The sequence below is a fragment of the Brassica napus genome, chromosome C4, assembly GCF_020379485.1.
Source record: "Brassica napus cultivar Da-Ae chromosome C4, Da-Ae, whole genome shotgun sequence".
NCBI classification, from domain to species: domain Eukaryota; kingdom Viridiplantae; phylum Streptophyta; class Magnoliopsida; order Brassicales; family Brassicaceae; genus Brassica; species Brassica napus.
This window is the reverse complement of record NC_063447.1, coordinates 58,339,802-58,356,270: the sequence shown is the minus strand read 5'-3', so window position 1 is coordinate 58,356,270 and position 16,469 is coordinate 58,339,802. Positions and strand designations below refer to the sequence as shown.

The 16,469-nt window shown below is 37.3% G+C and overlaps 3 protein-coding genes across 3 annotated transcripts; all 3 read left to right on the top strand.

The window, feature by feature from the left end:
* The first annotated feature begins 3,089 nt into the window (after nucleotides 1-3,089).
* On the top strand, nucleotides 3,090-7,830 carry LOC106391481 (polyadenylation and cleavage factor homolog 4). The gene is made up of 7 exons (XM_013832145.3): nucleotides 3,090-3,677; nucleotides 4,592-4,693; nucleotides 4,789-5,046; nucleotides 5,179-5,301; nucleotides 5,377-5,814; nucleotides 5,903-7,384; nucleotides 7,490-7,830. The coding sequence occupies exons 1-7, from the start codon at nucleotides 3,318-3,320 to the stop codon at nucleotides 7,502-7,504; spliced, it is 2,778 nt and encodes a 925-aa protein (XP_013687599.2). The 5' UTR covers nucleotides 3,090-3,317; the 3' UTR covers nucleotides 7,505-7,830.
* A 317-nt stretch (nucleotides 7,831-8,147) lies between these two features.
* Nucleotides 8,148-10,500, top strand: LOC106391482 (fructose-bisphosphate aldolase 6, cytosolic). Its single transcript, XM_013832147.3, has 3 exons — nucleotides 8,148-8,399; nucleotides 8,610-8,837; nucleotides 9,491-10,500. Exons 1-3 carry the CDS (start codon nucleotides 8,372-8,374, stop codon nucleotides 10,309-10,311), a joined length of 1,077 nt encoding a protein of 358 aa, XP_013687601.2. The 5' UTR covers nucleotides 8,148-8,371; the 3' UTR covers nucleotides 10,312-10,500.
* A 1,110-nt stretch (nucleotides 10,501-11,610) lies between these two features.
* LOC106395718 (fructose-bisphosphate aldolase 6, cytosolic-like) lies at nucleotides 11,611-16,255 on the top strand. The gene is made up of 3 exons (XM_048756074.1): nucleotides 11,611-11,638; nucleotides 12,922-13,149; nucleotides 13,667-16,255. The coding sequence occupies exons 1-3, from the start codon at nucleotides 11,611-11,613 to the stop codon at nucleotides 14,440-14,442; spliced, it is 1,032 nt and encodes a 343-aa protein (XP_048612031.1). The 3' UTR covers nucleotides 14,443-16,255.
* Nucleotides 16,256-16,469: the final 214 nt, after the last annotated feature.

The window sequence follows — 16,469 nt, the reverse complement described above, 5'->3', positions numbered from 1 at the left end:
CAAAAAAAAATAGATTAGTAACAAAGACATGAGACAAAATTGAAAAATTCATATAAAGTTTGGTGTTTTCAAGTCAAAGAGATTAAAGTGGGTTTGGAGAGTTTTAGTTTGGGAAAAAAGTAAGAACTTTATACAACAAGAAGTTACCAAATGAAGAAAAATCAGACATAAGAACTTACCAAAACGCTCAGAAAAATCCAGACGACTTCCTAGAAGTCCAGACGACTTCCTGGAAGTCTAGACGACTTCCTGGAAGTCCAGACGACTTCCTGGAAGTCCAGACGACTTCCTGGAAGTCCAGACGACTTCCAAGAAGTCCAGACGACTTCCAGACGACTTCCAGACGACTTCCAGACGACTTCCAGACGACTAACACGTAAGTCGTCCCAGAAGTCTTCCAGATCTGAAAAACCTGCACATCAAATCCAGATCTGAAAAACCTGCATATCCAAAAACGTTCAAATGACTTAAAAATAGAAAAAATGAGTGGAAGATTAGATAAATCTACATTTATAGAACACACAAAAATACATATCTAAAATTAATAGATCTACCTCTAAATTAGTGGAAGATGAGTACCACTTGATTAAAAACCTGTAAAAGAGATAGATTAGTAAGAAATACATGAGACAAAACTGAAAAATTCATATAAAGTTTGGTGTTTTCAAGTCAAAGAGATTAGAGAGAGGTTGGAGAGTTTTAGAATGATGAACATTACATTTTTGTTGCAGCCATTTGAGAGGAGGAGAGAGAATGTGTAAATTTTTCTTTATATAGGGAGGCAAAAAATCTAATTAGGTTAAATATTTTTGACTCAGACGACTTCCTGGACGACTTACATTTCAGTCGTCTGGTGAAGAAATTAAAACAGACGACTTACATGTAAGTCGTCCAGAAGAGTTTAATATTTTTAGCGGGAAATTAAATATTTTTAGTGGGAAACTAAAATAGAAGACTTTCCAGACGACTTACAAGTAAATCGTCTGGACGACTTACAAGTAAGTCGTCTGGACGACTGAAATATACGTCGTCCGGGTAAATTATTCAACAGACGACTGAAATATAAGTCGTCCACACCCTAAACATAACCCCTAAACTTAATTATCTAATTAAACACTTCATAAAACCAAATCAAACTTGAAAAGTGTTTACTATACACAGAAATAAACACATATAAGTGAAAACTAATTTCTGAAAAAAACATTTTAGTTTTCCAAAATCTAACCCTAACAATCCATACAATACTACAACATATGTTTGCCAAACTCCTAAACCAAAGTATTTCATGATTCACTACTTCCACTCATCTATCTTCAAAACAAATCAATTTTATCATATCTTAATTTATATCACTTAAAACTGTTTATAATTACTTGATTTTTATTTTTCACGCATCAAAATATTTTTTACAAGATTTATAAATTATTTTTAAAATAAGCTGGTACCAGACGACTGAAACTTCAGTCGTCTAGACGACTTCCAACAATTCAGACGACTCAGACGATTTACTGGGGCTATATTCGTAAAAATGGCTTCTGTTTTTTTGTTTGGTCACAAGGGGCTGAGCTGTAATTTCACTAGGCTTTTAGGTTAGTTTTGCATTTGATTCAAGTTTGGGTATAGGTTTGGGATTAAAATCAAGTTGTGGGTTAGTTTTGGCAAAAACCCCAAAATTTAACTAATGTAATAATGAATATACAAAAATCCATATAAAAATTATATAGTATAAATTATTTTTCATTTCAAAATTTTAAAAGTAATAGTTACATGCAAATTTTAATAATCTATTCCTAATAAAATAAATGCTGTAAATATATATAATTAAATGAAAACAATTTAACTTATGTCTATTTGATTATTTCAAATAGTTAATGTGCTAACACTATATACTATAATCATATTAAAAAAAAGATTGATCCATATTGTTGTTCTTTTGCCTATATATGGTAGATTTAGTTATTTACAAATGAAACAAAACTTGACTCACATTAAAAAAAATTTTTTTTGCAAAGATTAATAGCAAGAAAACTAATGATTACATTAGTATTTTTTCCAAATCATCTTTCCTATTGTCCACGATATTAGTAGAAAATAATTATTTTTTTTCTTATATAGTTTGGCGGACTTTTAGTGCACTTTTGTTTATATTAAATAGAGTCGCAAGAGACAACTATAATAACACCTCCAACATTGGAGTTTTAGATAAGTATCTAAAACAAAAAAAAAATTTGTAAACATGAAAAAGAAAGCACGAGTATCTCAATTAATAACTTTAAACGTATTTTCTAGAATTTGATCTTCTATTTATCTGTCTATGATTGCATTTGCTTTTAAAAAAAATAAATAATTGTCAAACTAAATAAACTAAAATTCTAATGTTTTATATTTGAGATTATCTAATTTGAATTTTTACTCGTTAAAAATTCTGATAATTGCGAAATAAAATTTCCTACTTTTAGTGTTTTCTCTCTTATAATTAGATTTTTAGCATGACTAGCTTCATGTTACGATAAATTCAATTTTGGTAGTACAATTCAAATGGTAGATATTACATACTAACCAATTTCAATTTTTTTGTAGGTGATATGTTGGGATCTAAGAGTGATTCACATTTTAAATATTTTGTCTATAATTTTAAAACTACTAATCACATTTCATATTAATCTCTTAAAGCTGCATACAATAAAAGAAAATCAGATGTAGAAATTTTACTTACCAAATTTATTTTTTTAGACGGTATAAAAATATGAACTAAAATATAAATACTTTTTTCCCTTTTACAAGTACGACACACACAACTACAATAAATACATTTACAACTCAAACTGGACAACAAATAACTTAAAGCTACAGTCCAACCAGTAGTTTTTTCACTGTTTGCTATCGGTTTCTGGTTTCAGCTGATCAAGATTTGGTTCAATGTAAGAATTTCTTTCATCACCTTGGGTTTAAACCAGATGGTTCAACCGGACAGATCACTAATGGGCCACTAACTCAACCGGACAGATCACTAATGGGCCACTAACTGGGCCTAACATTCCTGAAACCAGCTCCGATCTCGTCTCCTTAAAATCCCCAATCATCAACCCTAATTGATCGGAGTTCGTCCCAATCTCTGCCATTTGTGCCGAATCCAAACCGTTCCTATCTCAGCTCTATAGATCGCACTTTAGTTTTTTTTTTTCTTTTTCTATTGATTTGTATTTGAAGCTACTGATTGCTGTAATGCTCCGCCTCCCTCTGATCCTTGTGATCGCAATAGATTTTTGCCGATTAGTTTGTTTTTTCTCGATTCGTGTGTTGATATAGCCCTTAAGATGGAGAATTCGCGTAGACCTTTCGATAGATCGAGAGATCCAGGGCCGATGAAGAAGCCCAGGCTCAGCGATGTGAATTCGAACGCGCGGCAGTTAACGTCGCAGAGAACGATCGGTACGGCGTCGTCTTCGAGATTTCGAGCTGCTGGGGGAAGAGAATTGGAGAGTGATCCGAACGGGGAGGCTTATCAGCCGCAACCGGTTCATCCACATTACGAGCTTGTGAACCAGTATAAGTCGGCTTTATCTGAGCTCACGATCAACTCGAAGCCGATCATTACGAACCTTACGATAATTGCTGGAGAGAATTTTCATGCTGCTAAGGCCGTTGTTGCCACCGTTTGCAACAACATCCTCGAGGTGAATCATGATCACTGTTATAGTTTGTTTTACTCTTTGATCCATTTTTTCTTGAATCTCTTTTTTTTTTTGAGGAATTGTATAATCTAATGGTAAATAAGGTGAAGGTGGTGGTTGAGATTGTGATTGTGATCTGTATACGAGGTTTAATGAGAAAAAAATCCAATTTTTAAAGCAACCCTTGTGTCTCTCTGAATTATATATGCTTTTTTTTTTAATACTTGTGAATCAAAGTTTTTAGTTTCTGTAAAGTATCTGTATTCACGAAACTATGTTGTTAACTATGTCAAATGAGCTTTTGCCCGTGCAACAGTTTGATCCATAATCATTTCTTTTTGAGAATGCATATATGAGCTCCTCATGTCATTTTACTGAGTTTTTCTTATCTTATAGGAGTGTGTAGTCTCTTTGACAACGTTGGGGTTGCTCAATTGTATCTCACTTTATTATTTGAGGAAGAGCTCTTCTCTATAAGCTCTGTTTTTTTTTTGTGAGGTTGTATTTTCTGTTAGTGCCTTCTGATTACCGAATACTCTCAAGAAAGAGAAGACAGCGTTTATTCGTATTTGGATAGCAGAGAAGCATTGGAGCCTGTTCAGTCAATTCGTGGGAAGACAAGGATTACTCTCTCCTTTTTTTTGTCACTTTAGCTTAGAAGCTGAGACTTCTAATAGTGTAACGATGCCATTTTTGGCCATGTAGTTTTCGCTGATGTTCTTTAATGTCTTTCTGTGTCCATCTTTAGTTTCCTTGTTTGTCAGAATATATTTTAGTAGTAGTTTGAATGTCATCATATTTTTTGATCCAAATTTTAGTAGTATTTCTTATCCTTTAGGGTCTCCTTGTTGGTTACTCTCTATGAGATCAAATTGGCCTTTTCTTCCTGGGTATCTGATTTGAAGAGTATTATGCAGGTACCAAGTGATCAGAAGCTGCCAACATTGTACCTATTGGACAGCATTGTGAAGAACATTGGAAGGGATTACATTAAGTACTTTGCTGCCAAGCTTCCTGAGGTTGGTGTTTTAAATTGATAGTCATGGTTATATAATTTCTTTTCTTTTTTTCTGGCTGCGTCATCTTTGATTTTCCTCTTTTTAATTCTGTGCAGGTATTTGTTAAGGCTTACAGACAAGTTGACCCTCCTATGCGTTCTAATATGCGGCATCTCTTTGGAACTTGGAAAGGAGTCTTTCATCCGAACACACTTCAGCAAATTGAGAAAGAACTTGGTTTTAATGCTAAAAGTGATGGCTCAGCTGCTGTTAGTAGCACAGGCCGAGCTGACCTGCAATCTCAGCGCCCACCAAATAGCATCCATGTGAATCCAAAGTATCTAGAAAGGCAACGCCTTCAACAGTCAGGAAGGGTAAGCAACGTAAACTTTCTGCAACTGAAAATTATCAGTGAGGACAAACCTGAAGTAAACACGAGTTTATATACTGATATGTAACTTCTGTAAAAGTTTCCTGAGTATTCTTCTTTTGATTTTTTTGTGCAGGCAAAAGGAATGGTTACTGATGTCCCCGAGATCGCATCCAATTTGGCAAGGGATTCAGATAGACTGGAAAGAGTTTCAAGCATAGCATCTGGAGGCTCGTGGGCAGGTCCAGCTAAAGTAAATGTAAGAATGAGTTTTCCTTGGCATGGTTACAGTTTTTAACCTATGTTCTGTCTACTGATTGTGTGTTGAACTCAGACCATTCGACGACCTCAAAGAGACTCACTCAGTGAACCCCTCTACGAGAGAGATATGGAGTCAATATCAGGGGAATATGATTATACTTCTGAACTACCGCATAATTCTAGACCAGTGATTAAGAAAGTTAATGCAAGGGTTACTGACGACGGGTGTGAGAAACAGTGGTACGAAACCGTGAGCAGGGGTCCTGATCTGATTTCTGACCAAAGGGATGTGTTACATACTAAAAGCAGAATTTCCAACTACGCGACTGCGAGACTAGAAAATTTGGAATCAAGTGGTCCTAGTAGAAACACATGTGTGCCGTATGATAGTTGGAAAAACTCTGAGGAAGAAGAGTTTATGTGGGACATGCACTCAAGGTTATCTGAAACAGATGTGGCCACTGTCAACCCAAAGAATGAGCTTCACACACCAGAGGAATCAGAGAGATTGGTTAGCTATGATAGTCATTTGCATTACTTTTAATTATGAAGTTTTCTATTTAGTTTCTTGACTTTTTAAATCTTTTCCCATCTTGTAGGAATCTGACAATCACCTCTTAAAACGACCAAGATTATCAGCTCTCGACCCAAGGTTTGATCCGACTTCGACAAACTCATATTCCAGCGAGCAAAAAGATGGAAGTGTTTATGGCCGCTTGAGTTCAACCTCTAATGCAGCTAGAAAGGGTATTCAGCCTCAATCTAAGGTGTCAGATAGACACTCGCCTTTACGTGATTCAACTTTTAAACAGAATGTGACCAAGCAAGATTCTAGAAGAACTCATTCCCTCACTCAACGTGATCCTAGGGCTTCACGGTTTCCAGCGAAATCTCAAAGTGTCCTCAGGGATGACTTTGTGCGGCCTCAGTTAAAAAAATCAAATGCGATTGACCTACCTGATTCATTTCAGGGGAAAAAGTTCGACTCTAAGTCAGCAGGACTTACTATTGCTTCAGAAGCTACAGGACAACGCAACATGAGTGATTTGCTGGAAGCAGTCATGAAGAGTGGAATCCTTTCTAATAATTTAACTAATGGTGCAATGAAGGAGGAGAGTTCCCAGGTTAACCCAAGGGCACTAACCGTGTCAGCAGCCTCTAAGCCTAAGGCTTCGCCAAATTCAGTGGCTGCTAAAAAAATATCAGCTCGTTTAAAATTGGAACGATCCTCTGCACCGCTTGGTTCGGACCCAGTGTCTCTTACCGGTGTCACATCAGCACAGACATCAAAAGAGAGTAGTAAAGCCCCAGATCCTATTTCGTCCCTCTTGAGCTCCTTAGTTTCAAAGGGCTTGATATCTGCTTCCAAGATGGAGCTGCCATCTCTTGTACAATGTGCGGCTGCTCCTTTCATATCACAAGACCATAGTCCTGATCATTCTACCAATAGCTCCACTTCTATATCTGTGGTTCCGTCTGATGCACAGTCATTGGTTGTGGTGGAGAAGGGTCCTTCTACTGCTCCGAAGGTAGCACCAGCCGAAACGGCAGTTTCAGAACCCGAAAACCTCATAGGATTGAAGTTTAGGGCAGATAAGATCCGTAAACTTCACCCCTCTGTGATTAGTAGTCTCTTTGATGACCTTCCACATCTATGCACCTCCTGTGGCGTTCGCCTTAAAGAAAAGGAAGAACTTGACAGGCACATGGAGATGCACGATAAGAAGAAGCTCGAGTTACGTGGCACAAACAGTAAATGTAGGGTTTGGTTTCCAAAGGCTGATGATTGGGTAGCAGCGAAAGCGGGAGAGCTAGAACCTGAATATGATGAAATTCTGAGTGAACCTGAAAGTGAGGATGGTCCAGCCGTAGCTGCTGATGAAAACCAGTGCGCGTGTATATTATGTGGAGAAATGTTTGAGGACTGTTTCAGTCAAGAAACGGCTCAATGGCTATTCAAGGGAGCTTCTTACCTTACCATTCCGCCATCCAGTAGTGAACCCCATGGACCAATCGTCCATGCAGGTTGTCTGACCAAGAGTTCTTTGCCGAGCTTGGGAATTGGGAATGCAATAAAACAGGTATAACTTAGTACTATAGTGAATCTCTAGGGCTCTCTTCGATTGTTCAATCCAGCATGAATCCATCTTTACGTGTTCCTTTCTTGTTTGGTTCCATTCTGCTAGGAAATGATTGAGTAGACTCCATATGAAGGGCCAAGAAACCTATGCTGGAGGAAGCGGGTGGCATCACAGGGGAAACAGGTTTGTTGTTATCCATTCCTCATGATGCTCTCGTGTTGTAGAAAAGTGTCAAAATTTTGAGTCGAGTAAAAAAAAAGATGTGCAGTATTTAAAAGCAAAATCTTATGTATGCTTTTGTCTCCCCTTTTTTTTTCATTTTATACAAAATACAAAAGAGCAAAAAGGCTTTTCCCAGTACTGCACTTCACATGTTTTGTGTCACTAAAGAATATGCAGGCAACTTGGGGTTTCTTATGAAAACAGATTTGTCGAGTTAAGTATCATGAACATCCATCGCAACAAATGACCATATCTGTGTACCTTAGCAATGAGTAGCTTCTGTTTAAAGATTGTTTTATCATTTCATCTCAGATGTTTGTAGCTAAAAAACAAACACCACATCCGGAGCACATATGTTTCCTTAAAAAATATCATATGTATGTAAGGGTAAAACATTCGATGTGAACTAAAAGAAATATTAAAATATTAAAAAAAAACATCAGAAACGATATAGTTTAATTCTTTTCGGGGATGCATAGTAGGCCCATTGGGCATCTGGTCACGTCTTCAGAAGAAGAATGTCGTAGAAGTTATCCTTGTTCCTAAAAGCACCATCGCCTCAAAACCGTTAAACTACCCGCGGTAATTAAAAAAACCGGCATCACGACAATCCAACGGCTGAAAAAGTTTTTCTTGAAGAAGAGGCCAAAAAAAGATCGTCACCTCATTTCTCGAACCTTCCCACCACTTCATCATCTCTATAAACACACACTTTCCTCTTCCCAATACCTCTCTCACTCTGTATCCAATTTTCTTCAACAGACCATGGCTTCTTTCACCAGCAAATACGCCGGTAAACTATCTTTTTACGCACCTCAAGTCGATAGATCAGTACTGCTTCAGGTTATGAGTTGTGTTTTAGGACAGGGTTTAACGATCTGAGGTTTACTCTGTACCTTACATCACTGTGAAGCTTTGGACATAAACTAAAACTCTGTTCGGTTCGGTTCGGTTCGGTTCGGTTCACTAACTTATATTGTTTTGTATTATTATTCACTCGCAGATGAGCTGATCGCTAACGCTGCCTACATCGGCACACCCGGAAAGGGCATCCTCGCAGCAGACGAATCAACCGGCACAATCGGAAAACGTCTCTCTAGCATCAACGTAGAGAACGTCGAGTCCAACAGGCGCGCTCTCCGTGAGCTTCTCTTCACTACTCCAGGCGCTCTTCCTTGCCTCAGTGGCGTCATCCTCTTTGAAGAAACTCTATACCAAAAAAGCTCCAAAGGTACTTTACTCCCAGTCTTGTTATTTATATTTTAATTATCTTGTTTATTATTTAGTAGTTATCTTAATTAGGTGGAATTTTAATAGTTTTTTTAGATTATTTGGTTTTCATATAAATAGGCTTCTTCTAGAGTTTACTCATTTGATTGATTGATAAGATTTTTAAAGAGTTTACTCATTTTAACAGTACTTCATCCCAGTCTTGTTATTTATATTTTAATTATCTTGCTTAATATTTAGTAGTTATCTTAATTAGGTGGAGTTTTAATAATACTCCCTCATTTTCATAATAGTTTTCATATTAGTTTGATGGTTTAGAAGAGGTTTGTTGTTTCAAAATAGATGAAGTTTTGATGTACTTATATTATTTTAAATTTTTGATAATCAATTAGATTTTGCAGTTATTTTTTTAATTGGTTGAATGAGTTTTAAATTATATTTGTAAAGTTATTTTTTGGAGAAAAATAAATTTCTTAACCTGTGTGCAATGGGTCAAAACATCAGAGGGAGTAGTTTTTTTAGATTATTTGGTCTGGTTCTAGAGTTTACTCATTTGATTGATTAATAAAAATTTTAAATACCAAAAGTTTTTTTTTTTTTTTGCGCTGTCTATACTAAAAGTTGCTTATTGAGTTTTTGTTTTTTATTCCACAGGGACCCCTTTTGTGGATATTCTGAAGGAAGGAGGAGTCTTACCTGGCATCAAAGTCGACAAGGGCACCGTTTCTCTACCCGGAACCAACGGTGAGACCACCACACAAGGTCTCGACGGTCTCGGCGAGCGTTGCAAGAAGTACTACGAGGCCGGTGCTCGTTTCGCCAAGTGGCGTGCGGTGCTCAAGATCGGCCCCAACGAGCCATCAGAGCTAGCCATCCGCGAGAACGCTTACGGGCTCGCTAGATACGCTGCCATCTGTCAGGAGAACGGTCTTGTCCCCATCGTGGAGCCTGAGATTCTCGTTGACGGTTCTCACGATATTCAGAAGTGCGCGGAGGTGACGGAGCGTGTCTTAGCAGCTTGCTACAAGGCTCTGAGCGATCACGGTGTGATGCTCGAAGGAACGCTTCTGAAACCGAACATGGTGACTCCAGGGTCAGAGAGTGGTAAAGTTGCGCCGGAGGTGGTGGCGGAGTATACTGTCCGTGCGCTGCAGAGGACGGTGCCTGCGGCTGTTCCGGCTGTGGTGTTCTTGTCGGGAGGGCAGAGCGAGGAAGAGGCGACGAGGAACTTGAATGCGATGAACCAGATGAAGACGAAGAAGCCTTGGTCGCTGTCGTTTTCGTTTGGGAGGGCGTTGCAGCAGAGCACGTTGAAGACTTGGGGAGGGAAAGAGGAGAATGTGAAGAAGGCGCAAGAGGCGTTTTTGGTGAGGTGCAAGGCTAACTCTGAGGCTACGCTTGGTGTTTACAAAGGTGATGCTCAGCTTGGTGAAGGTGCAGCGGAGAGCCTTCACGTTAAGGACTACAAGTACTAAAGGATGAGTCTAAGGATCTGTAGTTTTTCATATCATCGTTTGTGTTTGTGTTACCTTTTCAGTGTTTTGTGTATTTGTGTTTTGTTTAAAAGAGTGGTAAAATGAAAGATCCTTTGATAAACCTTTTTTTCTGAGGTGTCTTGTTTCTCTTGAAACCTTTTATGAAGTGAATGTTTTGGATTGAAAGCATTTCTATGGTTTCTTTCTTCTATATATTGTATGCTCAGGCCTGCATATGCTAGACCTTGTTATTAAATTCACCAATCTTGAAAAAGTAACTATGAAAGATTCAACGAACTTGATGGGTTTACGTCTTTGGAGCCCAAAGTACGATTACAAGTTATGCTGACATGTCAAGGTTTGCTACTACAGACCACCACCTGCTATGCTTTACATCATCATATTACATATAGAACTTTTTGTATAATAATGACACCAGCCCTGAGCCTAACCTTGAGTTACTTTCTGAAACCTGTAAAAATGAATATTTTCCATCTAAAATGTCTACAATAGCCAACTGTATAAGTTTAGTGCGAAAAGGTAAAGAAGTTGACTCTGACTGAAATTATTGTGCATGGTGGTTAACCTACCCTTTTCACCACTAAAGAATGTCATGCACAAGCAAAGCGAAAACAAACAGAGCTAACATTACAGTGAATTTTTTTCAACATTACTAACCACAATATATATCATGTCTAGCTACACCACTTGGAACCATCTTGTGAATAGATGGTTCTACTTACATCATGTTGAGAATTTTGTATAAATATTTTCATTATCAATCTACATAATTCATTTTCTTCAAAACTCAAAATATATATCTTGGTATTGAAACATTAATGAGCCATATTTTTGTACATAACTATAATAATGTGGAAAAAAAGATTTTTATTATTGTTGTTGATTAATTAACTAGTATGCTTTAATAGGAGTATCCATCCAAATGTTTCTTTAGAAGAAAAAAATAGACTCGATTAGTTTTCGTGACGTCTTTGATGACACATGAATGATGCCATTTTCTCAAATATTATCAACACTGAGAGAAATGCAAGTCCAAGATGTGATTTTAAACTTCGTGACGTTCAGGTGTTTTTTCTTTTAATAAGAAACTTTTGAAATAATAACGTGTGGAAAAAGAGATTATAAATATTGTTGTTGATTAATTAACTAGCAAGCTTTAATGGGAGTGTCCACCTTTTCTCGAACCTTCCCCTATCCCTCGCATGATTGCATGCATTCTACTATAAAATACTACACTATCACTCACTTTCCTCTTCAACCAATTTGCTTCAACAAACCATGGCTTCCTTCACCACCAAATACGCCGGTAAGCAATCTCCTCTCTCTTTCTTTCTCTTTGCAATGCATTTATCAGTGCGGACGATGCGTTTAAGTTTCCATCCTTCGCTTGCCTTAAAACAGTTTATGCTTTCGTTCGTTCACTCTTGTTTAGCATAGAGAGATAAAATATCAGTTTCAGTTTCCGAAATTATATGATTAATGTATAGACGTTTAGCTTCCAAATTAAAAGACTATCAGTGGACAAAGCTGACCTATAGTATAACGAGACAAATCATATACTATAACATTTGTATCATATTGTATGATGTTTTGGTTAGACATAAGAAGTGATGACAAAAAAAAAAATCCTAAGAAGTAAACCGTCTAACAGGGATATCCCTGCGTATGAACATAGTGTTGGATAACGTAATAGCCGAAATAGGATTCCTTTGGGTTTGGGGTAAAACTCCCAAATCCCCTTATATTTGTCACTGGTTCGATGTAATGCTAAAACTATGGTTAATGCAACCATAGTCATTAATGTATAAATAAAGATACCAACTAATAGTGATTGAATTTCTTCCATGGTTCCACATGAAAAACCAGTACTAATATAACCTACATGTCTAATTGAACTATTACCTATTTTTTAAAAATATTAATAATATAAATTTAAAGTGAGTTAAGGAAGTATAAATAATGCAGTAAATATTATTGGTAGATCATTTAAAAAAAATAGTTAAAGTTATTTAAAAAAGTATCAAAACTCTTACATTTTGAAGCATAATTTTTAATATTATCTTACATTATAAAACAACAAATGATTAATATGTATATCTTTTTAGTTTTAAATTAATTAAAAATATATGTATAATTCATCCATTTTCCAATCTGGAATTTTTCTAATTCTGTAAGTTCAACTTGTGATTTGGATTTAATTAAAGATTTTAGGCTTACGATTTTTAAAGTGAAATAATAAAAATGAAATAAAATATATTAAGAGAAATTGAGACGAGACTCTCAAAAACAAATTCTAAAAGAAAATTTATGAGAATTTTTGGATATTTGTTTCTATTCCACTGGTTGTTACATTTTTTACAATTTTAAATTTAATTTCTTAATTATACTATATCAAAAATATTGTTATTATATGGTTAGAAGACTCCCTTACATACATCATATAAGCTTTGGACATAAACTAAAACTCTGCTAGGTTGGGTTCATAAAAGTCAACGGCTCTAGTTACTTGTCCGATATGAGTTTTCGAATCTTGTTTTGATTGAGCATTTTTATCTTATATTGTTTATTTATTTATTTTGAAACTCGCAGATGAGCTTATCGCCAACGCTGCCTACATTGGTACACCTGGAAAGGGTATCCTCGCTGCTGATGAATCAACCGATACCATTGGAAAGCGTTTCTCTAGCGTAAACGTCGAGAACGTTGATTCTAACAGACGTGCTCTCCGCGAGCTTCTCTTCACCACTCCTGGTGCTCTTCCTTGCATCAGTGGTGTCATCCTCGTTGAAGAAACTCTCTACCAGAAAAGCTCTAATGGTACTTCACGCCTGGACAGATTAATGTGAAACATTTGCATAGACCTCCTTATTTTTTTAAAGAACATTTATATTTTTGTTTTGAGAGAAAGCTTATCATTTATATAATTAGATATAAAGTGGTATGTATGTATAAAACAAATAAAAATTGAAAATTACGTTACAAATATAATAACAAGGTATTAGGTGAGTTTCACATTATTATGATTTAGACATAAATAAAACATTATAACGAATAATGAAGTTAAAGTAAAAAAAATGTTTTTAGTTAAAAGATTATTATACTTCAAGACATAAAATATTTTTTATAGGTTAATACGTTTATTTTACAATTACTTTAGGTTCTATTTTATATGTAATTATTTTAGATATTTTTTCTATATTATAAAACTATGGTTCTTTAATCAAGAGTTTTTATAAAAAATTTAAAAAATTATTGACTAAAAATATATATATATATATATATAATATTATATATATATAAAATATTATGGGTCCAAATATTATTTGTGATACAGGGACGTCTTTTGTGGACATTTTGAAGGAAGGTGGAGTCTTGCCTGGTATTAAGGTTGACAAGGGCCGTGCCGTTGAGCTAGCTGGAACCAACAGTGAGACCATCACACAGGGTCTTGATGGTCTTGGCGAACGTTGCAAGAAGTACTACGAGGCGGGTGCTCGTTTTGCTAAGTGGCATGCACTCCTTAAGATTGGCCCGAACGAGCCATCAGAGTTAGCCATTCACGAGAACGCTTATGGACTGGCTAGATACGCGGCGATTTGTCAAGAGAACGGTCTTGTACCCATTGTGGAGCCTGATGTTTCTGTTGATGGGTCTCATGATATCCACAAGTGTGCAGAGGTGACAGAGCGTTTCCTTGCAGCTTGCTACAAAGCCCTGAGTGATCACCATGTGATGCTTGAAGGAACGCTTCTGAAACCAAACATGGTGACTCCAGGATCGGAGAGCGCTAAAGTTGCACCAGAGGTCGTCGCGGAGTACACTGTCCGTGCCCTTCTGAGGACCGTGCCAGCAGCTGTTCCAGCCATACTGTTCATGTCGGGAGGGCAGAGCGAGGAAGAGGCGACAAGAAACCTGAATGCGATGAACCAGCTGAAGACAAAGAAGCCTTGGTCTCTGTCGTTTTGCTTTGGAAGGGCGTTGCAGCAGAGCGCGCTTAAGACTTGGGGAGGGAAGGAGGAGAATGTGCAGAGGGCGCAAGATGCGTTGTTGGTTAGGTGCAAGGCTAACTCTGAGGCTACACTTGGTACTTACAATGAGCCTTCAGGTTAAGGCCTACAAGTACTAAAGAGTAAGGGTCCGTTTGTGTTAGTGTTTTCTTTTATTTCTGTCACTCTTTTCAGTTTTATTTGTTTGTGTGTTTGTTTGCAAGAGTGGTAAAATGAAATGCGCTTGATAAACCTTGCTCAGAGGTGTCTTGTTTCTAGTGAGACCTTTTATAAAAAGAATATCTTGTATTTGAAAGCATTTCTTCAGTTTCTTTCTTCTAAGAATTGTATTTGTTTATCGCAAAAAAGCTATAGACATTTCATAAAATTTCAAGCTTGTGAAACTAAGCATAAAAACTTGATGGGCTTATAACTTTGGAGCCCATAATGTAATTACAAGTAGCTGACATGTCAAGGTTTGCTACTACAGGCTACCTGCCATGCTTTGGCATCAACATACTAATAAATAGATCTTTTGAACAACAAAGAAATAAGTAATAATATTTCCTTTTGATTATAATTCAAACCCATTCTCATCATTGTACTTGTTTTATTGATCTCTTAAACTACAATGCATTATATCAAAATTTAGAGAAAATACAAGATGGACAGGAAAAGAATAAGTTGTGATCTTTTGAATCTCTAGCTCCTCGAGCTCGAATCTCTGGTTTCACCTAGCCTCTCCGGCGCCGATTTGCGTCGTGAGAGGGCTCACAAATCTCCCAACGAGTCCATCTTTCCATGCCTCAACCCTTTGCTGCTCCTCCTCTGTCTTTCCTCCTTGCACGGTGTCTCTGGATTCGTTAAATCGTCGGGAATCAAAGATGTCTTTGATTTTTTCTGGAGTTCTGGCGAGTTGAGACGAGTATGGATTATCTTTGGGGCCTTGGGTCTGCTGCTAGTCACCGATTGCGCTCGGATCTGGGTCAGATCTGGGATCCGAGACCCGCCGGAATTCCTGATGTGTCGCTGCCGTCACCGTTCTAGCCTCGTCGTCTCTCTCCAATCGGTTTTCTTCTATCGGCCTACTCCAAGGTTTGTTGTAGAGCTTCTCCTCTCTATCTAGAGTGACAGGTGGTTTCGAGGTGAGCCACCGAGGACCTCTGTATTTAGTTCAACAGACAACAACCATGGCGGTTTTCACAGTAAGCGTTGGTTCCTTCCTCTTGCTCTTGATGCTGTTCGCTTGGGTTTTGAGGACAACCCTATGTTACGGCGTCGCTTGCGTTAAGGTGGAGCTTTCCTGCTTCCTAGTTGAGTCGCCTGCTTTAAGGAGTTTCGAAGCTCCTTCTGCCCGTCACTTCCCGTGTTTCTCTGCTCCGACAGTTAGCTTTTTGAAGTTTTGATTCTCTACTGCATCTTTTGTGTCGCGTGGCCGGATGGAGCATGTTTAGACCGCCTGCGCTTGACCGTAACCTGTGCTTCCTTGTCTTCTGCGGTGTTGAGTCGAATCTGATCTTTGATTCCTGTCGAGATAGCTTTGGGTGTTTGTTCTATCGGCGTCCTCCTCCAGTGGTGTTCCGGGGTGAGAGCCAGCCACCTCCGTTGAAGCTGCTTGGAGCCACTTCGGTGAGTGTTCGAATGAACTTCCCTATGAGTTTTCTCCTGCTTATGAAGGTTTCTGAATGAGCTGGAAGCGCTTAGGTCTGGGAGTTATATATTGTTGTTTGTTGTTCTAGTTGATATCTTAACTTCAAGCCTACCAATGTCTGGTAACTTGAATTTAAGTTCTTAGGTTCTTAGGAGTTTTTTTAAACTTTTTGCAGCTTCTAAGTAACCAAATGGCTGTCAAAGCAGACTATGGCTGCAAGTCATCTTGTAACCAAAACTTTCATTAGAAATAATGACATTTACAATTTAGCAAAAAAAAAGAATAAGTTGTGATGTATTGAAACTCATCAAAGGAACTGGTGACTAAATTTTTTTTTTTGCTAAAAAAAAATATACTAAAATTGTTTGAAGGTATTTAGAAATGCAAATGTAAAAGATGATAGTTTAGCAAGATCTGCTAGATTAAGTCTTCAGAACTATGTTGTAACTTCAGGACAAAACACGATTGTATATGAAAAGTTGCGTCATCATCTTAATGTA